The 24,290-nt window shown below is 35.9% G+C and overlaps 2 protein-coding genes across 2 annotated transcripts in view; one reads left to right on the forward strand and one right to left on the reverse strand.

Annotated features, from left to right (window-relative positions):
* The window catches only part of LOC145681129 (uncharacterized), a 396,245-nt gene that overhangs the window by 242,075 nt on the left and 129,880 nt on the right, over window positions 1-24,290 (reverse strand). The gene's annotated exons all lie outside the window — the stretch shown is intronic.
* Window positions 6,245-11,290, forward strand: LOC145682281 (uncharacterized). The gene is made up of 2 exons (XM_081753859.1): window positions 6,245-6,548; window positions 6,732-11,290. The coding sequence occupies exons 1-2, from the start codon at window positions 6,245-6,247 to the stop codon at window positions 11,288-11,290; spliced, it is 4,863 nt and encodes a 1,620-aa protein (XP_081609985.1).

Consider the following 24,290-nt stretch of genomic DNA (forward strand, 5'->3'; position numbering starts at 1 on the left):
TGATGAGTGAGTGCTTTTACGAGTTCATTCATTCCACGATGAACTATTTGAACTAAAAATAGGAAAAGAGATTAAATACAACATCAGATATGCAGTAATACAATTATTTTTACAGGAAAAATGAAATGAAATGAAATCTTTAAGTTTTACGTCCCACGGTTATGCCGGTTAGGCTAAAGGAGACGGTGATGATGAGAGATGAATAAAATGGTGGAATGGAGAAAGTGGGAGGAAACGGGAGAACCCCGAGAAAACCCACGAGCACAGTGTTTGTCCACCACAAAGTCCACACGGCGCAAGCTGGGATCGAACCAGGGACCCCAAGCACCGGAGGTAAACGCTCTACCACTGAGCCACCACGCCGAAATTTTCATAAAAAGGAAGTGCAAACCGAAACCGATATGCTTAAAAACCAATATGTTTAAAAACAAAACTGCTTTTGTTATAAACGGATCCAATTTTCGGAAAACAACGAAACTCTACTCTGGTGAGAAACCGACCCGGTTTTTGGAGAAAACTGAAACCGGTTTCGGTGAAAAACAGAACCGCTTTTGGAGAAAACCGAAATGTAGGTTTTTCGGATTTCGGTTTTTCTATAAACCTGTTTCTGTTTTTTTAATAAAAAACCGGTTTTGCACATCATTAGTAAATTTACTGAAATACTGAATTTATTTTTTTCAGGATCACCATACTTTTTTCTCTCTTATCGCCGCTCAAAAGTAAAAATGGCGAAAATAGAGAAAAATCAAAGAACAAATAAGATCACTACCAGACAGTTATACAATAGTAGTAGGGTAATAAAATAGCAAATGTGTGCATCCAGTTAGGTAAATGAAAGTAAAGAAAAAAGTAGATGATTAACCAGTATCAATAGAAAAAGCCTTGGGCTGACTTGGCTCAAGCTTTCCTTCCTTTAGTACAGTGATACTAGAATGGATTCTGCTTTCATGTAGTAAATGTTCCAATTGTGATTATTTTATATAGACATAGTACGACTCTTATATACATAATTTATCATCAAAAGTAAGCTTTAGATAGATACGTTTAAAGAAAAAATTACTTTCCACAAACGTCTATTCTTAACCCTAAGCAGGAGATAAGTTATACTGTATTCTTAATCTTTTTGAAGTCTTTATCGTTTCCACAGGTATCAAAATTTACCATCTATGGATGCGAACAGAGGACATTAAAAAGGAAAGGGGGATATATTATTTAGCTCCGGTTTAGCCTTATTGTTAGAATGCACGACATCGGTGTGCATGGTCCTTGTTCCATTCTCGCTGGAAACACTAAATTTTTTTTGGTTGATCTCACATTGACCCAGCATAATGAGGCAATTGGGGAGCCACCTGGATTAAGAGGTAGCGAACTCCGATCCAGCAAATCAGAAATAATGGTACATGAGAACTGATGCAATGAAAGGCCACTTAACACCCAGTTGAACGTCAGCCATCTGGTTAGCCATAACCTTTCATGGCTGTAGATTTAGGAAGTTTAATTTGGTACTTCTTAAAAATGTCATTACTGTGTAAGTAAAGAAAACTCTCTCATCTCTCATCTCTCTTACCTGCACTTCGCCTTAGCTCTGTGTACTGAAATAAAATACTATACTTTTTCTCAAGAGCCCATGATGGTCGACCATCTGGCCCACATTTTACCTGGTGACGTCATATAACATTAATGCTTGCTGTATGTGTTTGTGTGTGTATGAACGCATTTATTCCTTACGGCAATTATTAATGCTCTCTGGCTATTGCACTGAATTGCAGTGCACTCATTAGTGCATTTGGAAAATCCGTTAATTACTATAAGTAATATGTTCACGTGGTTTAAATTTTTCCTTTCATATCTATATCCTAACTACCGTATATATAAAACTACATGAACTGACATAAAATAAAGAGGTACTTCCGGCTGATGTGGAAAGTTGAAATTTGGCATGATTGTAGCTTTCCGGGTCTAACCGACAGGAAAATTGTAAAAAGTGAATATTTTTTAATTTTTAGAAGATCTAAATGGGGGATGAAGAAATTCCCCATGTTATTTAAATGGGTCTATTTTTGGACCTATAATCTCATGTTTTAGGTACTTGGAATTGGAATAAAAAGTTGAAATTCGGTATGCTTGTACATTTTCGTTAGCGTTATCTAAGTAAATCACTAAAAATAAAAATTTCCAACTTTAGAATGGTTTTATGCGGAACTGCGGATCTTCTCTATGTTATTTATGTGGGACACCTTTTACACCCCAAAATTATTGAGCACTTCCTGTAGGGCTACAATGATTAAACTTAACATGATTGTAGTTTACCGGGACTGACCCACAGAAAAATAGCCAAAAGTAAATTTTTAATTTTTAATTTTTAGGGGTCTATATGGGGGATGAAGAAGTTCTGCATGTTATTTAAACGAACATTTTTTGGACCTTTAATTTCATATTTTTGGTACTTGGAATTGTAATATAAACTTGAAATTTGGTATGCTGGAACGTTTTTGTTAGTGTTACCTAAGTAAATTCAGAAAAGTAAAAAAAAAAAAAAAAAAAAAAACTATTTTAGAGTGGTGTTATGAAGAACTGAAAACTCTTTCCTTTTTCACCCCAAAATGTGTAGGCACTTCCGGCAGGATTAGAATGATGTAATTTGCAATGAGTGTAGCCTTCCGAGATTAACCCACAGGAAAATTGCCAAAAGTGAACATTTGTGGATTTTAAGGGGTCTAAAGGAAGGATGAAGAAGTTTCCATGCTATTTAAATGGATGTTTTGTTGGGATACCAATTCTTATCTTTTAGAAAGTTGAAATAAGAAAAGAAACCTGAAATTCGCGTAGGCCGAGCAAACGCGGTGATCTGGGGGCTCCACCCCCAGCTGGCCGAAGGCTAGTATATATACATATATAAAGTAGACCTGCAGTAAAAGATTCTTTTAGAATAAAGTTAAGTTTCACAGTGAAACATACTCAAAATGAATTAAAGGAAGGACTAAAATAAAACTAGTTATTATATAAAAGAGTAAAAATTACTCACTTATTAACATAAATGCTATAATATTATAGCTAGAAACAAAATTTGGACATTGGAATATTTTTTTTTAAAAAAAAGTATAAATGAAATCTTTGAGTTTTACGTCCCACGGTTATGACGATTAGACTAAAGGAGACGGTGATGATGATTCATGAATGAAATGGTGGAATGAAGAAAGTGGGAGGAAACGGGAGAATCCCGAGAAAACCCACACACGCGGTGTTTATCCACCACAAAGTTCACTTGGGTGGGAGCTGGGATTGAACCCGGGACCGCATGCACCAGAGGTGTACGCTGAAGGTTAAAGGGAGTTCAGATATTTTCTTCAAGAAAATATCTCACATTAGAAAAATAAAACTTGGGATACGAGCTTCCAATTAAAAATAACTGAACATACTGTATGTTCCGGCATTTTTCTAAAATTCAGCTCTTGTGATCCGCTGCCACTCATATACCGTGAGATTTACGACATTAACGCCATCTCGTGTACAAAAAGCTCAATACTTTTTAGGCAATCTGATAGCGAGGAACGGCTGAAGGCAGTGTCCCAAGAATAGGTTGAATCTGCTTCTATCCCTCTAACAACCGCAAGCTGCCTGAAAATGAGACACTCGCGGTTTTTAAAATTGATTCTCTTAGAGAAGAAAGATAAAAGAAACGATAAATTGTTTTATAGTACAGAAGATTCAGCGTTCATTTCCTTACTTATTCGTCTATGGAAACGGAAGTATACTGCAGTTTCTCATTGTGAAACAAATCTCACGTGTTTGAGTAATACTCTTATTCGTGCTGCGTACTGTATAGAAACCTCCATGAAATAGGCGTTCTTTTCATTTAAACAGAGCCACAGTGTACCCCACACGAAGGAGTTTAGTTTGGTCTTTTGTAAACCAAACTTCCTTAACGAAGTAAATTTTACTGAGTCTAAATTTAAATACAGCGGAGTCTCGTTAATTCAAACTTGGATAATTCGAAATATTGGATAATTCGAACAAAAGTCCATTCCCCTTGAAAACTGTATTGAAAACAATAGTAAAAATTCGTGGATAAATCGAACTTTTGAACCTATGTTTTGGATAATTCGAAGTAAATACAGTTGAAAATTTTTAATGTTGGACAGATGTAAACAGAGAAATACAGCTTTAACGTGTTTTCAGTTATCCAGATGCAACAATAGGGAAGAGTAATACAGAAGATAAATAGAAAATCTATGTAATGATACAGATGAAAGTGGGGAAGAAGTAAAGATAGAGAACGTGTGCCAATCTCATCTTATTTCAGAATTGGTTGAAAATTTAAGATGAATTATTGATAAAGTCAACCAAATGTTATTAATATCGCCTTTCACGCAATACGTGAAATTCAAGATTTATTGACCGTACAAAAACAATCAAATTCAAGCAAATGAGGTTTACGACTTCTTAAAGTTGAGAACAGAATATTCAAATTGTTACTGGTGTTTAATTGTTTGGCCTATTCAATGTATGTTGTAGTGTTGTACGTAAATATATTTTTCATTGTACAAGTAGCTTGAATTATGTGGGGTCAATGTCGTTTGTTAGTTTGCGGTATTCGATCACGCAAATAATAAGCTGCTTTAAAGGTAAAGGCCACACCATATGAATATGTTTTTGATGCACATTACTTTGGTTTCTTTGTTGTTATATATGTGAAAATGAATGTTGTTGGATAATTCGAATTTTGGATAATTCGAAGTTTTTTCGTGTCCCCTTGGACTTCGAATTAAAAAGATTCCACTGTATAGCACTTTACCTCAAATTAAATTAAGTATACTTTATAATGAATAAAGATTTGAAAACAGAAAATATTTTACTTTGATATTAGCGTTGCATTCCACATACAGATTAGTAATTTGCATCCTGAGGATTATACTAACCCGCTAATCTCAACAGAACTGCCCGGTAGTCTAACAAGCAAGGATGATGTCAATAACTACTTTCCTAGGGCATTCGCCTGTTTATTTCAAGAGTGATATAACTCAAAATTCCTAACTTTTCAGGAGAAGCGTTTGAAGTTTCGAAACGCAATGGAAACAAATGGGCGCAAGAACGACACAAAGTGCTCTCTAGCGCCCAATTTTGGAAGCACATCTGTGAAGTTTCCACCAGAGATAGACATCAAGATTAGCTTTTATTTTCTGCCCATAAGTCAATAATGGCGGTTTTTGATTTATATCACTCTTGAAATAAACAGGCATGCTGAACTGATGTTTGATTTGTCCATATTTTTGAACCGCTATCTTCCCGTTTCGGCTACAGACCTTCCAGCACCTTCTATCATTATCTCAATCTCATCTTATCTGTAAGACGGGTATTCCCGTTTAGCTTATGCTCACTCGACGAGGGATATTTAGTGTTTGAGGGAATTTTTGAGTGTTTGAGGTGGGAACGCAATATGAAGATAATGAAAATATTAATATATCGACTAAATGCTGTCATGTCATTTTCAATCAAGTTAAATCTACGGAAATTAATCAGTCTAGGGTATAATAAATTAAACCTATTAACTTGAATTTTACAGAAAAGATAAGTCAAGAATTAATGCTGCATAGTGTTAAGTCTTATATTATGTAGTAATATTTTTAAGAACTGGAAACACTGTTTTTACGAAATTTAGATTTCATTTGTTATTCAAGATGGAAAGTGTTGAAGAGAGAAGGTGCATAAGGCACGAGGCACGAACATTTCTTCCAGAATTGTAAAGTTAAGTTTGTTATTTAAGTGCAATGAACACAGTGAAGTTGTTATATGTACTTTGTGGTTTATTTTAAGTGTTAGTTGAAAACCAGCGATTAGTAAGGTACAATAAAAACTAAAAACAAGTATTGGAAGTTTCCATTGTTAGAAGACAGTCCATTACCAGTAAAGTAAATGGCGCACGTTTAAGAACATAAGCATAAACAGTTTTTTTGGTCCTCCAGTGCCGAATGGAGGAAGTGTTGTGCCAAGAAAAATAATAAGTGAATCATTCAAACATTCATATTGACTATGTGTGTGTAAAGACAGTGAGTGTTACGAATCAGAAGCAAAATTGACCTAGTGGACTTATCACGTACGCGCCTACGCATTCAGCTGTGCATTGCAATCTGAAGAAAAACAAAGGCGCAATGTAGCAGTCACGTAGCTAAGTATATTTTTTTGTTTGTTTTACTTGTGTAAAGGTCTGTTGTTATAAGGATTTCAGGTAGATATATCACAAGCAATGGATTCAAATACTAATTCTCTTATAAAGGCAAGAGGCCTAGCTAAAGCTTCCCTTACAAGAATGAAAACATTTGTTGAACAATTTGGAGCAGACGGTGATGTAATGCAAATTAAAGTTAGGTGTGCACGTTTACCCAATATATTCAAAGAATACGATGAAGTGCAAAAACAGCTTGAATTAAAGGACGAAAACGAAGAATATACACAGGATAGAGAGCTGTTTGAAGCTACTTACTACGATACTCTTGCAAAAATGACGTCAATTGTTGAAACAGCTGAGAAGGCTAGTAGTAGCAATAGAAGTTCGTCAGATAATTCAACCGCGAATACAGGGTGTCTAAAATTACCAGTCATAAAGCTACCAACATTTAAAGGTCAAGTTACAGATTTCAGACATTTTCATGATACTTTCAGTAGTTTGGTTGTAAACAATCAGAGTTTAGATGATATTCAAAGATTTCATTATTTGTTGTCCTCATTATCAGGTGAAGCAAGCAAATTAGTTGAGAATATACCCGTGACAGGTGAAAATTTCAAACTTGCTTGGGAAATGATATGCAAAAGGTATAATAATCCAAAGCTAATAGCAACTGCTCATGTAAAGGCATTGTTTTCATTACCAACTGTCAGTAAAGATTCAGTGGCGGACTTAAGGACATTATTAAATCAAACTATAAGTAACGTAAATGCACTTAAGGCGTTACAGTTAGATACTCCTTTGGAGGATATATTGTTATCGCACCTAGTTTTGGAAAAGCTAGATGAACAAACACGTAAAGACTTTGAAAATCAAACAAATAGGGAACAGTTTGCTAGTTTAGAAGAACTTCATGTATTTTTAGAAAATAAATGCCAGGCCTTAGAATTGGTAAAATCTACGCAATCAAAGTCGCATCTCAGTAAAACTAATGTTGTCAAGGAAGTAAAAAATGCTAGTCAATCTTATGTAAGTACTAATGTTTTGTGTTCGTTCTGTCAACAAAGTCATGCGTTGCAAAAGTGTAATGAGTTTCAGAAATTAAGTGTATCCAAAAGATTAAGTTTTGCGAAACAGAACAAGCTTTGTTTTAATTGCTTGAAAGTTGTCAACCATGTAGCGAAAGATTGTTCGCTAAATGCATGCAAAATATGTAATCTCAAGCATCACACGTTATTGCATAGTGATTTTAAGAAATCAAAGCCTAATCATGCTGTAAGTGTTGAAAATGATTCTGTTACGGAACCTGTAGGTGAAAAGTCAATGTCTCAAGGACAGGAAGTTGTTAATACTAGTACTTATTGCTCTGTGAAGCCTAAAAGTAATGTGCGTGTTTTACTTTCAACTGCAGTTGTTCAAGTTAAAGATTGCAATGGTAAATTACATATGGTTAGGGCTTTGCTTGATAGTTGTTCCCAATCTCATTTTGCAACAGAATCTCTCATTCAAAGGTTAAAATTAAAGAAATATCCTATGAATGTTCCTGTACAAGGTATTAATAATGTAAGTTGCAACGTTAAATACGGAAGTAAGTTACAAGTATTCTCTGCTGTAAGTGATTTTAGTGTAGATGTTGAGTGTTTTGTATTGCCAAAAATAGCGGGAAATTTACCTGATGCTGATATTGACATTAAAGAATGGAACTTTCCACCGAATTTACAGTTAGCGGATCCTAATTTCAACAAGTCTGGTAAGATTGATTTGTTGTTAGGTGCTGGAATTTTCTTTAGTCTACTCAAAGCAGGACAACAGGTGCGTCCAGGAGCATTTCCAGTTCTCCAAAATACAGAGTTAGGATGGATAGTTTCAGGACAATATCAGACGCCAAAGCACAACAACTTCACGCCAGAACATCGAACATTCTTTTTGCACAACAACGATGATTTAAGCCATCAGCTGCAGAAGTTTTGGAAAATAGAAGATATTCAAGAAACTCCTCTATCCAAAGAAGAAAGGGAGTGCGAAGAACATTTTATCGCAAACACTAGAAGACATTCAACAGGACGCTTTATAGTGAGACTGCCATTCAAACAAGAAGTGACCCAGTTAGGTGATTCTTATAAGACAGCTGTTCAGCGTTTACAACAACTAGAAAAAAGGTTAAATAGATGCCCCAAGTTACGCACAGATTATGTGGCATTCCTTGAAGAGTATGAAGCTTTGGAACATATGAAGGAAGTGGAAGGCAACTCTAATATTACTCAAGGATATTACTTGCCTCATCATCCAGTTATTAAGGAAGCTAGTACTACTACGAAGACTAGAGTAGTATTTGATGCATCCGCATGCTCAACAAGTGGCATTTCACTCAACGATGTTCTCAAAGTTGGTCCAACTGTGCAAGACGATTTGCAGTCAATTATATTAAGATTTCGCACCTACCCTATAGCTTTTACTGCAGATATAGAGAAGATGTATCGACAGATTTTGATTGATGAGCGTGACTGTAAATTCCAGAAGATCTTGTGGAGAAGATCAGAAGAAGAACCCATTAAGGTATATGAATTAAAGACTGTCACATACGGAACAGCCTCAGCGCCTTTCCTTGCTACTCGCTGTCTCCAGCAATTAAGTGCAGAAGAAGCTTGTGAATATCCGAAGGCAGCACAAATTCTCAAGAATGACTTCTATATTGACGATTGTATTTCAGGGGTTGAAAGTTTGGAGGAAGCTTTAAAGATAAAGGACGAATTAATACAAATGCTACAAAAGGGTGGTTTTTTGCTAAGAAAGTGGTGTTCCAACAGTACTGAGTTATTGGAATCCATCTCTGAAGAATTGAGAGAAACACAACTTCCATTACGCTTAGACGATAAGGGTCAAATCAAAACATTAGGATTACTTTGGCATCCAGCAACTGATCAACTTCAAGTGATGAATGGATTCACTCTAAATCAAAGGTCGAATAATAATTTAACAAAACGCAAGATGTTGGGTATTATTGCTTCAATCTTTGATCCGTTGGGAATTGTTAGTCCAATAACAATCGTATGTAAGATAATTCTTCAAGATCTGTGGCAAGCAGGATTGGAGTGGGATGAAACACTTCCTAAAGAACTACAGCAAAGATGCAAGACAGTACTTGAATTCATTCCTTCATTATCAGATATCAGTGTAGACAGAATGGTTCTTCAGTTGGGTACCTTGATAGACATTCAAGTTCACGCTTTCTCAGACGCTTCAGAAAAGGCTTATGGGACATGTGTGTATTTAAGATCCGTCAGCAAGGATGGTCAAGTTACTTCGAAGTTATTATGTGCTAAGTCCAAAGTGGCGCCCATAAAGAAGATTTCCCTGCCTCGCTTAGAGTTATGTGCGGCAGTGTTATCAGCAAAACTTGTCAAAAAGGTAACTAAGGCATTAAAACAACGAATATCCCAGGTGTATATGTGGACAGATTCTATGGTGGTCTTAGCATGGTTAAGAGCAAGTCCAAATAGATGGAAAACATTTGTTGGCAATCGAGTTGCTGAGGTACAAGAAGTGGGAGGGGAATGGAGACACGTCGCTTCAAGTGAAAATCCTGCAGATATTATATCAAGGGGAACAAGTCCTGACAAGTTAATACATAATAATTTGTGGTGGAACGGTCCTCAGTGGTTACAGTGTTCTTCACTTGATTGGCCTAAGACGGAGCCTGCCCCACTCAGAGAGATTCCTGAACAGAAGAAATTAAAATCAAGTTACTTAGTGACAACTCAAGATAATAGTATGATCGAAAAATTCTCTACTTTGAACAAACTTCAGAGAGTCTTGGCTTATTGCATGCGGTTTTTCAAGAATGCTAAAGTAGAAGCATCGAGAAGAAATGTAGACGCTCTTACTTTGGAAGAAATTGAAGAAGTTTTAATCAGACTAATACGAGAAGTTCAAAGTTCAGTTTATGCTAAGGAAATGGCTGATCTTAAAGAAAGTGGAAGAGTTAGCAATAAGAGCAAACTCTTGTCTCTCAATCCTTTCATATGTGATCAACAATTACTAAGAGTTGGTGGAAGATTAAAAATGTCTGAACTTGAATTTGACGCTAAACATCAAATTATTCTACCACCAGATCATCACCTAACAAGACTAATTATGGAACATGAACATAGGCGATTGCTACATTCTGGATGTCAGTTAATGCTAGCATCACTAAGGCAAAGGTATTGGATACCTAATGGTAAAAATGCCATCAAGAAAGTTATTAGAAGGTGTATTACATGTCAAAGATTAAAGGCGTCTGGACCAGAACAATTAATGGGACAACTACCAAAACATAGAGTAGAACTAACAAGACCTTTCACAAATTCTGGAATTGACTTTGCCGGTCCTATTTACATTAAAACTGGTACCAGAAGGTCAAAAACAAAGGTGAAGTGCTACATTGCAGTGTTTGTGTGTTTAGCAACAAAGGCTATCCATCTCGAAGTTGTGAGTGATCTTACTAGTCAGGCATTTTTAGCTGCTTTGAGAAGATTCATATCTCGTCGAGGTAAATGCAAGCATATCTATAGCGACAATGGAACTACGTTCATTGGTGCCAACAAGGAACTTCAAGAAGTCGAAAAGTTGTTGCATACAGCTGACCATCAAGAAAGGATTAAGAATTTTGCAACTACTGAAGGAATCCAATGGCATTTTATTCCGCCATATTCGCCCAACTTCGGTGGTCTTTGGGAGGCTGCAGTTAAGTCCTTTAAATACCACTTAAGAAGAGTCATGGGAATGTCATATCTCACGTTTGAAGAGTTAACAACATTAACCACACAAATAGAAGCTTGCTTAAATTCGAGACCTCTTGTAGCATTATCCAATGATCCTAATGATCCAGTAGCATTAACTCCTGGTCATTTTCTTATTGGTCAACCATTGACAGCGCTACCAGAACGAGACTTACATCACGAGAAGATTAGTTCAATTCAAAGATGGCAAAGGATCCAACAACAATTTCAACAGTTTTGGAGAAGATGGTATATGGAATATTTGTCACAACTACAAGGAAGAAATAAGTGGAAGAGAAGCTGTGCAAACATACAGCCAGGTCAATTGGTGGTTCTCAAAGAAGATAAGCTACCTCCTCTATCGTAGAAATTGGGAGTCATCACTGAAGTGCATTCTGGACCTGACGGTTTGGTTCGAGTGGCTACTGTTAGAACTTCCAATGGTTTATATAAACGCTCAATTAGAGGACTTTGTGTTTTACCAAATAATGATGAATCGTAATGTCATTCATGTTAAAGTATATTTATTTCCTGTTTTAGTCTATTTTATTTGTTGTTATGTAAAGTTTGTTTTCTTTTCTTTTTTTAAAAAAAAGGTCTCTAGCCCTTTTTTGGCGGGCGGCATGTTAAGTCTTATGTAGTAATATTTTTAAGAACTGGAAACACTGTTTTTACGAAATTTAGATTTCATTTGTTATTCAAGATGGAAAGTGTTGAAGAGAGAAGGTGCATAAGGCACGAGGCACGAACATTTCTTCCAGAATTGTAAAGTTAAGTTTGTTATTTAAGTGCAATGAACACAGTGAAGTTGTTATATGTACTTTGTGGTTTATTTTAAGTGTTAGTTGAAAACCAGCGATTAGTAAGGTACAATAAAAACTAAAAACAAGTATTGGAAGTTTCCATTGTTAGAAGACAGTCCATTACCAGTAAAGTAAATGGCGCACGTTTAAGAACATAAGCATAAACACATAGTAATCCTTTTATTGTCTAAAATTCTCACACTAATTAATAAAGGGTGTAGTAAGTAAGGCTTCTCTATAGTGTTTTGTTTAATTTATTTTTTAAGGTTACGATTAAGGTAATATGAGTGTGTAAGGTTCTATAATGTTGTTAAAAGTGATTCAGCAACGTTCAAATCCCTTCGTTGTCTACTATCACCATATTTACTTTAAGCGTTATCCCTTGACTGAAGATTTTATCTCGGTCCATCAGCCCTATAAACCAATTCCTTCATTATGATAAATTTGGAATAAAAGTTAATAATTTAGCTACAATATAAGTTTAAAGAAATTCAGATTTGGAACGTAATTAGTTCCCATACGAGGTATTCCGCCCTTTACTGCAGAGCCGCGTTGGATACTACCAAAGCAAAACAGCTTCTATATCTCTGCATTCAGAGAAACTGGTACTCAATTCAAACAGGAAGAACGAGGGAGAGAACTGACTTCGTTCTCTTCACCTCTGCTGCTTTTGGTTCGATACTCGTCCCCACTCTGGACATGAATCAAGCATTCAAAATTAAATTTAATAACCAGCATTCATGCTCTCCTGAGCCTTCTCTCTGGCCCTCTTGCAATATTACAAGTATTTCCGCATTCAGGCAGAAAAACTACAAAGTTACTTCCACCCACCACTAAGGCTGAAGAAATTGCATTAAGAAATGGCATAATGATTCGTAAGTTGGACGACATGATGATATATCTCTCAGGACCACAGGTACGACCAGCCTAGTAAAATCCGAGAAACTGATCTTGATAGCTAGTCACTCGCCTCTTTAAATTATTCTGTGAGCCCATAAAAAAAATAGAACGTGTATCGGTTTTGAAATAATGACCTTTGGAACTAGTGGCATGGCACGTACTTGACTAGAATCACAGTCAATCACGTCAGAGCTGTTTCTGACGTTGAAAAATAAACTTATTTATAAATCTTTGTAAAAAGAAAATCCCTCAGACACTAAATATTCCTTGTCGAGTGAGTGTAGGCAAAATGGGAATACGTGTTTGGCCTACATCTAAGATGAGATTGAGATAATGATATACAGGATGGCGCTAAATTCGTTGTACAGGGCGAAAAACCATAGTTTACGTGTTATAGCCTGCCGAAAACATTAAAAAAAAAAAGAATTCTAAAGGTCCATAGCTCCAAAACTATGGGATCTACTGCAGTCGGGTCAAAACTTCACTGAGAAACTAGTATGTGTTCTATTCAAAAATACATGTTTTAGAATTCAAAGGTACTCACGCAACAATATTCATGGAAGTAGTTGGAGAGTCCTGTATATCATTATCATAGGCCCGAAGTTAAACTCCCTCTATAAAAATTGTTGTGGAAGCACCTCAGGATTCTGAAACACGCATTTTTGGATAGGACATATACTAGTTCCTAAGTGAAATCTTGATCCGACCAAGGTAGGTCCCATAGTTTTGGAGCTATGAACCTTTAAAATTCATTATTTCATGATTTCGACAGCCTATAACACGTAAACGAAGGGGTTTTCGACCTATGTTTATTGGAACTTTTTTGTTTGTTTTACTCTCAGGAATCATTCTTCTGCTTTTGTACAACGAATTTAGCGCCATACTGTATATTGCTGGAAGGTCCGTAGGCGAAATGGGAATAGGCCAAACGGGAATGAACCGTTCGAATCAACTGGATGGATCAACTCCATCAACGAACTCGGTTCCTAATCTTTGAACCCCTAAGTAACGACCAAAATTAATGGTGATCCTTCAAGTAGTTCTTAAGATTTTGTCTCTCCCGGACGGATGGACACAAACAATATACCAAAGTCCTTAAAAATCAAGTATAGCTTATTAATTCACACTAGGTAAATGCCGGGATGGTACCTAACATAATGATCTCAGGAGGCTTCCTTTCTTCCTCTCCCATTTCCTGGACAATATGTTCGCCGAGGGACGTCATCCCTCACACGTGGCGGACTAACATGGTCATAGTTGCCGAAAGCCCAGAAATCTAATTCCTAATGCTAACCCTAATAACGGGCTAACATGGCCATAGATGCCGAAAGCCCATAAATCTAATTAATAATCCTAATCCTAGTGATGGGCTAATATGGCCATAGCTGCCGAAAGCCCAGAAATCTAATTCCTAATCCTAATCCTAGTGACGGGCTAACATGGCCATAGATGCCGAAAGCCCAGATATCTAATTCCTAATCTTAATCCTAGTGACGGGGTAATATGGCCATAGATGCCGAAAGCCCAGAAATATAATTCCTAATCCTAGTGACGGGCTAACATGGCCATAGATGCCGAAAGCCCAGAAATCTAATTCCTAATCCTAGTGACGGGCTAACATGGCCATAGATGCCGAAAGCCCGGAAATCTAATTCCTAATCCTAATCCTAGTGACGGACCAACATGGCCATAGCTGCCGAAAGCCCAGAAATCTAATTCCTAATCCTAAAAATAACAACCAAGGAACAGGGCACAATGAGAGAAAAACAAGAATTTTAGGAATGATAAAAAAAAATGGATCAAAAGATTGCGATCTTGGTCAATCAGCTAGCGATCTAGCTTTTGAATCAGGGGCCACAAAATATTTGAAGGACCCTAAATCGAGCTTTCGTATTTTCTTGACGGAATAAGGATATTGTACTGAGTTAAATAATAGTTTGGCTACACTATATATATATAGTTCTCCAGATATAAGGCTTACAAGAAAATTTTTGGTTGAAATGTATTAGAACTTTTGATCCAAAAAGTAAAAAAAAAATCTCATTTTTAGTAGGAAAAGCTTTCAGTTTGATCTCAGGCCATTTGTTCTTGTAGCCTAAACATCTTGTCTATATGTTTTCTTCAGATTATCCTGCTTTCTCCCAGACCCTTCATTGCACGAACTCTTTCATCGTTACTTAATTACATTGGTAATCAATTACCTACAGATTAAAGACAATGATCCACGGGGCATCAAACTTAAAAAAATTAATTACACTGTTTAAATGTAATCACGCGGTATTAAATTAATGTATGAGAAATAATAATACAATGTGAAAGAAGAACAACTTTTGTTTCAATAAAGAAAATATTAAATTACTCGAAAACAAATAGTATGACTGAGAACTTTTGCGTTTACTGTTAATTATAATTGCATGGTAACATACTTCCTATAAAAAAAATGATTTGTTCATGTAAAGCTGCTTCGGATTACCTAGTTTTACTCAGCTTACCCACTTGTCATCACGTTTTGAGCATGGAACGTGTTTTCACAGCTCTCACATGATTCCAGGAATATTAATTAGTATTTGAAATGAAAAAGTAAATAAATAAATAAATAAAAATCTTCCTACCATATGTCAATACCTCATTCATGTTAATGTAAATCATTCTTTTAGATCATATTTAAGTTGCTAGCAGAATGCTGTTCTTTGCATGAAAGACAGATGCATACGCGTATAATTTTTTGTTTCAAAATTCTTGATGTATTTACATAAAATTTCATGGTTGTTTTAGAGATCTTGAGAAGAGCAAAATAATTTTCAAAACTTCTTTAGGGGTCACATTTTGTATAATTCTGTTTCATCTGTAGTTTAGAGTAGAAAGAGTATATTCAAAATTCAAAAGTTCTACTTCTAATAGTTTCGTGCACCTAAAGAAGGTTAAAACTAAATTTCTGTCACTTCCAATTCAAATATAACTTCCACCAATGAATCTAAGTACTCAATGTTGGCCCTCTTCATCCTGTCCAAAATTGATCGTGATCCATCAACTAGTTCTTGAGATATTTTGCCTCCCGCTTGGACGGACAGACAGGGTAAATATATAAAAGAGTTTGGACGAACATATGGACAGACAGGATAAATATATAAAAGGGTTTGGACGGACATGTGGACAGACAGGATAAATATATAAAAGAGCTTGGACGAACATATGGACAGACAGGATAAATATATAAAAGAGCTTGGACGAACATATGGATTGATTGATTGATTGATTTTGAGTTTTACGTCCCGTTCAGCACCGAGGCTATATGAGACGTGGACCTACTGATTAACGTGGAATCCGAACCACATGAACGAACATATGGGCAGACAGGATAATATATATAAAAGGGTTTGGACGGACATATGGACAGACAGGGTAAATATATAAAAGAGTTTGGACGGACATATGGACAGACAGGATAAATATATAAAAGGGTTTGGACGGACATGTGGACAGACAGGATAAATATATAAAAGAGCTTGGATGAACATATGGACAGACAGGATAAATATATAAAAGGGTTTGGACGGACATATGGACAGACAGGGTAAATATATAAAAGAGTTTGGACGGACATATGGACAGACAGGATAAATATATAAAAGAGCTTGGATGGACATATGGACAGACAGGATAAATATATAAAAGAGCTTGGATGAACATATGGACAGACAGGATAAATATATAAAAGGGTTTGGACGGACATGTAGACAGACAGGGTAAATATATAAAAGAATTTGGACGGACATATGGACAGACAGGATAAATATATAAAAGGGTTTGGACGGACATGTGGACAGACAGGATAAATATATAAAAGAGCTTGGATGGACATATGGACAGACAGGATAAATATATAAAAGAGCTTGGACGAACATATGGATTGATTGATTGATTGATTTTGAGTTTTACGTCCCGTTCAGCACCGAGGCTATATGAGACGTGGACCTACTGATTAACGTGGAATCCGAACCACATGAACGAACATATGGGCAGACAGGATAATATATATAAAAGGGTTTGGACGGACATATGGACAGACAGGGTAAATATATAAAAGAGTTTGGACGAACATATGGACAGACAGGATAAATATATAAAAGGGTTTGGACGGACATGTGGACAGACAGGATAAATATATAAAAGAGCTTGGATGAACATATGGACAGACAGGATAAATATATAAAAGGGTTTGGACGGACATATGGACAGACAGGGTAAATATATAAAAGAGTTTGGACGGACATATGGACAGACAGGATAAATATATAAAAGGGTTTGGACGGACATGTGGACAGACAGGATAAATATATAAAAGAGCTTGGATGAACATATGGACAGACAGGATAAATATATAAAAGGGTTTGGACGGACATATGGACAGACAGGGTAAATATATAAAAGAGTTTGGACGGACATATGGACAGACAGGATAAATATATAAAAGGGTTTGGACGGACATGTGGACAGACAGGATAAATATATAAAAGAGCTTGGATGGACATATGGACAGACAGGATAAATATATAAAAGAACTTGGACGAACATATGGACAGACAGGATAAATATATAAAAGGGTTTGGACGGACATGTAGACAGACAGGGTAAATATATAAAAGAATTTGGACGGACATATGGACAGACAGGATAAATATATAAAAGGGTTTGGACGGACATGTGGACAGACAGGATAAATATATAAAAGAGCTTAGACGAACATATGGACAGACAGGATAAATATATAAAAGGGTTTTGACGGACATGTGGACAGACAGGATAAATATATAAAAGAGCTTGGATGAACATATGGACAGACAGGATAAATATATAAAAGGTTTTGGACGGACATGTGGACAGACAGGATAAATATATAAAAGAGCTTGGATGAACATATGGACAGACAGGATAAATATATAAAAGGTTTTGGACGGACATGTAGACAGACAGGGTAAATATATAAAAGAATTTGGACGGACATATGGACAGACAGGATAAATATATAAAAGGTTTTGGACGGACATGTGGACAGACAGGATAAATATATAAAAGAGCTTAGACGAACATATGGACAGACAGGATAAATATATAAAAGGGTTTTGACGGACATGTGGACAGACAGGATAAATATATAAAAGAGCTTGGATGGACATATGGACAGACAGGATAAATATATAAAAGAGCTTGGACGAACATATGGATTGATTGATTGATTGATTTTGAGTTTTACGTCCCGTTCAGCACCGAGGCTATATGAGACGTGGACCTACTGATTAACGTGGAATCCGAACCACATGAACGAACATATGGGCAGACAGGATAATATATATAAAAGGGTTTGGACGGACATATGGACAGACAGGGTAAATATATAAAAGAGTTTGGACGAACATATGGACAGACAGGATAAATATATAAAAGGGTTTGGACGGACATGTGGACAGACAGGATAAATATATAAAAGAGCTTGGACGAACATATGGACAGACAGGATAAATATATAAAAGAGCTTGGACGAACATATGGACAGACAGGGTAAATATATAAAAGGGTTTGGACGGACATGTGGACAGACAGGGTAAATATATAAAAGAGCTTGGACGGACATATGGACAGACAGGATAAATATATAAAAGGGTTTGGACGGACATATGGACAGACAGGGTAAATATATAAAAGGGTTTGGACGGACATGTGGACAGGCAGGGTAAATATAGCGTAAACGACAGTAACTTCATTCAGTTATGTTGTGGGTTCAGGTAAATGGCAGCAATGTATTTTCATTTAACATTGGGTGCATAAAGAGTGTACAGCCGAAACGGCTCGTCAGATTTAAAATATTGTTTAACTTTAGATTGAAAACATTATATTTGGAGACGGTTTCCCCTCTTACATTTTTGTGTAACTCCGATGATAACAGAGTTACCCTGTCAGGGGTCTTTTGAGACACCCTGTATCTAATAACTTGTGTAAAATAAAATGTTTTTATTTCTGTTAGCGGTGTTATTACTTGTATTATTGCAGTATGTGAGTATGTTTAATGTAGAGTAGTCTGCCACTTGCTATGTTGAAGAATATTGTTTGTTTTTTTAGGAACAAGACCTCCTCAAAGAAATACTATTTTGGAATATTGTCCTAGGTTGTTGCTTCAATGTCTAATTCAGGCAGTAGCCATATTGGAACAAATCTCAAATTGGAACATGTGGTGTACTATAACGGCATGGAAAAAATATGTGTATATATGAAGTCGATAATCAAAGACAATTTAAGATTCAATATTTATTCTACTTGCCAATTGTAGACGTTTATTCTTGCCGGATTTTGAAATCCCTTTTTCTAAATTTCTGTTTTGTTAATAAAATTCTGATACGTTAGCTTAAATTCCAAGGTGTTGTTTGTTAAACTAAATATTACTTAATCAATTCTGCAACCAATGAAAGCTGAATATTTAAATGTGCTTAATGATTTATATATATATATATATATATATATATATATATATATATATATATATATATATATATATATATATATATATATATATATATTCAGTTATATCCTCATTTTTCCGTGCGCTAAGCGACGTTGAAAATCTCAGGAGGATTAACTTTTGTTTTTGCGAAAGAGGTTTTAGCTTTTTGTGAAAGTTGGACATTTTGGAAGGGGGCCGCAAATTGCAACATTACCCATCCAAGGGCGCCCATCAGAGGGGGCAAGGTGAGGCGCTCGTCCCACTAAGAGGAAATCGTACTTGGGAATATCGAAAGCCCAATAGAATTTTTACATTAGTTATAGCAGAATTTGAAACTATATTTGAAACCTCGCTTATATTTGCATCCCCTTGGAAACCACAACATGGGCGCCCTTGTGCCCATCTACAACTACGATGCATGTTATTCAAGCGCTCGTTGGTATTTGAAAAAAATGGAAATATTTAGGACAAGCGCGAAAAATCATTAGGTAAATAAAACTTGAATTCATATGATTTAAAGTCAAAAAATTAACGTTTCATTTTGCTCAATTTCATATCCATACGTTCTATTGCTTTGTTCAAGATTTCTTAGATTATGTACAGGCATGGCCGCCTGCCCAGTTGCTTCCCCTGGATTTTTGAAGGGTGTTCACTTCTTGGAAGTACTTATCAAAACATATTATTTTTCTTACATCACGTACTACAGTATTTAAGGGCGCGCTGGCTCAGTGGTAGAGCGTTCACCTCCGGTGCTTGGGCTCCCTGGTTCGATCCCAACTCGCGCCGTGTGGACTTTGTGGTGGACAAACACCATGCTCGTGGGTTTTCTTGGGGTTCTCCCGTTTCCTTCCACTTTCATCATTCCACAATTTTATTAATTAGTCATCATCACCGTTTCCTTTCGCCTAACCGGCATAACCGTGGGACGTAAAACTCAAAGATTTTATTTCATTTCATTTTAATACATTAGAGTATTTTATTTTGTTTACTGTAGTTAATAAGGATATGTGCGTACATATCATGTTTTACACTATGTATTATCTGCACGCGTGCATCAATGTGTGTGTGTATATTCGCGATTGCCCTTGTGTTTTGGTCTTTTAGCTCCCCTTGGAAAAAAAATCTGTGGGTGCCCCTTTCTACAGGATATTTAATTTCCATGTAACTTATTGTATTATATACAAGGGTAAAAGTGAAGGAAAACGCGGGGTACATCGTCCGCGCACTTTCAGAAAATATCTGAGGCGTACCCCAACTTTTAATATAAAATTACAATGAGCAAAGATAGGCACGGGAGACGGTGTGACGTCATGCGTCCCACTACCTTTTCAGACCCACTTTTACCCCTGATTATATAACCCTTTGTCATTAATATTCGTTGCTTCTGACTGTAACAAAAACTAACGAAAATTTTCCAAGAACACTTACCTCTGCCCAGCAAAAGTTTACACCTTTAGTTGATGTGAATTTTCTTACCTGTGAAAGAAAACAGAAAAACAATTATCGTGGATTTAAAGATTAAAATTTTTAAGAGAAATTTAACAATAAGGCACAGCTCTTAAATTTATTTAAATAAAAATGAAACTGAGTATGTTTGTGACTTACTAACTTTTGAACCATCCGAACGATATCGATCAAATTTTTGACATAGATGAGGTTCGGTCCTGGGATGGCCTTTATAATTTCACTTTGATGGTACAACTTAGGCCAGCGGGAAGGGGTACATATATATAAAAATGATCGAAAATGAGCGATATTATTATCGAATCCATAGTTTTGGGTGTCGCTGAGATGAACAGTGATACTTTCGATGCCGTTTAAATCCAAATTCAACCCCGCAATTTGAGAGAGGAGACGAGGATTATATTATATATATATATATATATATATATATATATATATATATATATATATATATATATATATATATATAAATGAGCGATATTAATGTCCAATCCATAGTTTTCGGAATCACTGAGATGAACAGTGACACTTCCGATCCTGTTTAAATCCAAATTCAGTCCACAATGGTAATATTTAATTTTTACTTATATAATTACTTATTATTTTCTGATTTATTTCATTATTTTCTTTTCATATTTTCTTTTGTTTTTATCGATTTAAATTCTTTTTAACCAAGTGAAATGGGTAGTTGATGCTAGTCGTTAATAAACAAATTTCAAAGAAAAATTACAATTGAGAAACTAGACATTTTTATCTTAAATAGAACGTGAATGTTTCGAAAAAGAATAGTTTTATTCGTGTAAGCATTGTTGCTTCAAAATATTAAACTTACATGTATTAAACTCATTACTTACTCGGAGTTCATATGTACAGATAAATTCGTGAGTAATCCAACGAGATAATCCCTTGTTAAGAGACTTGAAAAGAAACAAAAGGTACGAATATAATCTAAACCAGTGATCGCCAAACCGTCGATCACGACGCGTTAATGCTCTGGTTGTCTAACCTTCATTCCCCCACTCATCTGACGCTAACGACAGGGGGCGCTGACGGCAACAAGTGCTTCTCCCGCGCAACTGCCGTTGCCAGCTTCATCTCACAGTTGATTGTTTGCGCGTGGGTTGTGCACGTTACATTTATCGTGTGCATATATATTATACATTTCTACATTGGATAGTTTGATTTCATATTTACTAGAAATGAAAGTTTATATGCAATAAACAAATGTAAGGTTTCCTTTTTTAAAAATGGCAGCTTACTGTAGGATTTATATGCGTGGTGTTGTGCAAGTTATCCTTTTCGTGTGTATATTAGACATTTGCTAACTCGGATAGTTTGTTTCATATTAACTAGAAATGTAAGTTTATAGGCAATAAACAAAGGTAAGGTTTCCTTTTTAAAAAAGTTGGTAGCTCACAGGATTTAAGAACAGTATGGTAGTTCATAAGCTTCATAAGTTTGGCTACTACTGATCTAAACCTTGGGTGAGAAGTTATTTTATAATTTTGTCAGTAAAGCAGAGAATATTAAATACGATCATGAGTTTAAGTATGGTATAAGATTCGAAAAAAATTGATCTATTAAAGAGGAGATTATACTACGGAAGGTATAACGTCCTTGGCTTCCCGCGAAAAGTTGTAGTGACGTTTATAGGGAGTGACCAGCTTGGTTACTCGTGGCTCGCTGAGCGCAGTAGACGGTTGGTAGTGATTGGCTACCCTCTTGCCACACACCCTCAGTGACGAGCAAGTCCAAGCGCGGGAAACCAATGACGTTATACCTTCTGGACTTTAATAACGAGACACTGTGCCCATTTAGATTCTCTCTTATAAGAAGTTTCCGCTACTGCAATTTCAATTGTTAAGAAAGTTGCAGTTGAATTGTAGAAATTTACAGTATCCAACGTATATTAAAGGAATAAGGACTTACGTAAATAATAACGTTGTGTTTGAACTTGCCAAACTGTACACCATCTGGGAATCACACATTAAAAATTCCTGCACTTGACATGATCCAAACACACAGAATTAGTACTTCTACAGTAAATAGTTTTTCTGACGCTAGCAATAATTCAACTATTTAAATTACTCAACTGCACTATAATCATTTGAGTAGAATTATTCTACCAGATTTCCATATTAATAAACTAAACTCAACGCACTGAGCAAGGCTATGTAACTAAACCATGGTTTTGTATAATTAGCCTAGGGAATGAAACAGAAGAAGATAAAGAGAATACTTCGGAAAACAGGAATTAGGACATACAGCAAAGGAAGAAGCAGAATAATTGAAATAGACAGAAAAAAGAAAGAAAAGCAAAGTGGACAAAGATCGAAGGGGGTAATATATAAAGTGAGATGCACGGAATGTAAGAAAATTTACAAAGGAGAAACGTAAAAAAAAAGATGGAAAGGGATAAAGCAGAACAAAAAAGGGATAAAGCAGAACAAGGACGATGTAAGATTGAAAAGGAAAAAAACAATGCAATATATAAGCGCCAGAAAGAGACAAACCACAGGATAGGGTAGGAAGAAGTAGAGGTCGTAAAAAGCAAAGATGACGACTTTGGTGAGAAAATGGGAAGAAGCCAGGGAAATCATGAAGGCAGGAGACGTGGTGATGAATTGGAATGGAGGATTTGTTATAAATAAAGAATGGGAGAGGATTCTACTTAAAGAAGAAGAAGAAAGGAAAAGAAAGAAGAAAGAAAGAGAACAAATGAATAAGGGAACATAAAGATAATTTAAGATAAAAGTGTACCCAGCAAAAAGGTATATTTTTAATTGGACAAGTGTGCAACTGAAAGTGGAAAAATACAAGTGTAACTTTTTAATGAAACGGCGGAGCCTAATTAAAAATTATATCCGGAAGGCAAGCGGTGACCAACTAGCAAGTACCCAGAAGAAGTGGAAGTCTGATGAAAATACAACTAATGTGTTGAAACTGTTATGTGATTGTGTTTTTATACATATTTTTATCATCTATCATTGCTCAGTGTATTGTGTTTAATTTATATGTTTTTGAATGTATACGATCATTCATAAACAAGTCATAACAGTTATTGAAATAATGTATTATTTTGATTTACTAACTATTATTTGTTCCCAGATTATACATGTCTCCATTTATAACAATTTTAGAATATCAAGTATTCAAAATACACTTACAATTATTAAGACCAAGGCTAGACAACGTTTAATAATACAGAGGATTGATTATACAGAGATAGACATTGTTCAAGTACACCAAACCACGTTGATTTTTACTCTTTTATGTTATTCCGGTCAATTGTCATACTAAAATATACCTACAAGGAAGGATCAAAAACTAAGGTTACGAGGCCGAAATTTCTGGAATTTCGTCTGTTGTAGAGGAATGAAGAGTGTCTAGTAATTTTAATACATGGAGTTGGCAACTATGCAGAGTTTCAGCTACTCGCCACCTACGGCGCTAGTTGTAGGAAGAACAGAAATGGCGACTCGTTTGGAAAACTGATCTGGCGAAGAAGTCCGCTCAGTTATTCGATTTCTGTGAGCAAAATATGTAACCGCGTCTGAAATTCAGCGGCAGCTGGTAAAAGTTTACGAAGAGACTGTAATGTCTCGTCAGCATGTCGCAGAATGCTGTTGAAAGTTTACGGCTGGCAGAGAAAATATTAGCGACGAGGATCGTAGCCCAGAAGACCACACTGCTGTTGAAGCAGT

The sequence above is a fragment of the Thermobia domestica genome, chromosome 3 (genome assembly GCF_964235325.1).
Source record: "Thermobia domestica chromosome 3, izTheDome1.hap1.1, whole genome shotgun sequence".
NCBI classification, from domain to species: Eukaryota; Metazoa; Arthropoda; class Insecta; order Zygentoma; family Lepismatidae; genus Thermobia; species Thermobia domestica.

What these genes read in the sequence shown, in the direction of transcription:
- LOC145682281 (XM_081753859.1), top strand. Translation starts at nt 6,245, where the DNA reads ATGGATTCAAATACTAATTCTCTTATAAAGGCAAGAGGCCTAGCTAAA. An exon ending in GGCTAGTAGTAGCAATAGAA is followed by an intron (nt 6,549 to 6,731) that starts GTTCGTCAGATA and finishes CCTCATTATCAG; the next exon opens with GTGAAGCAAGCAAATTAGTT.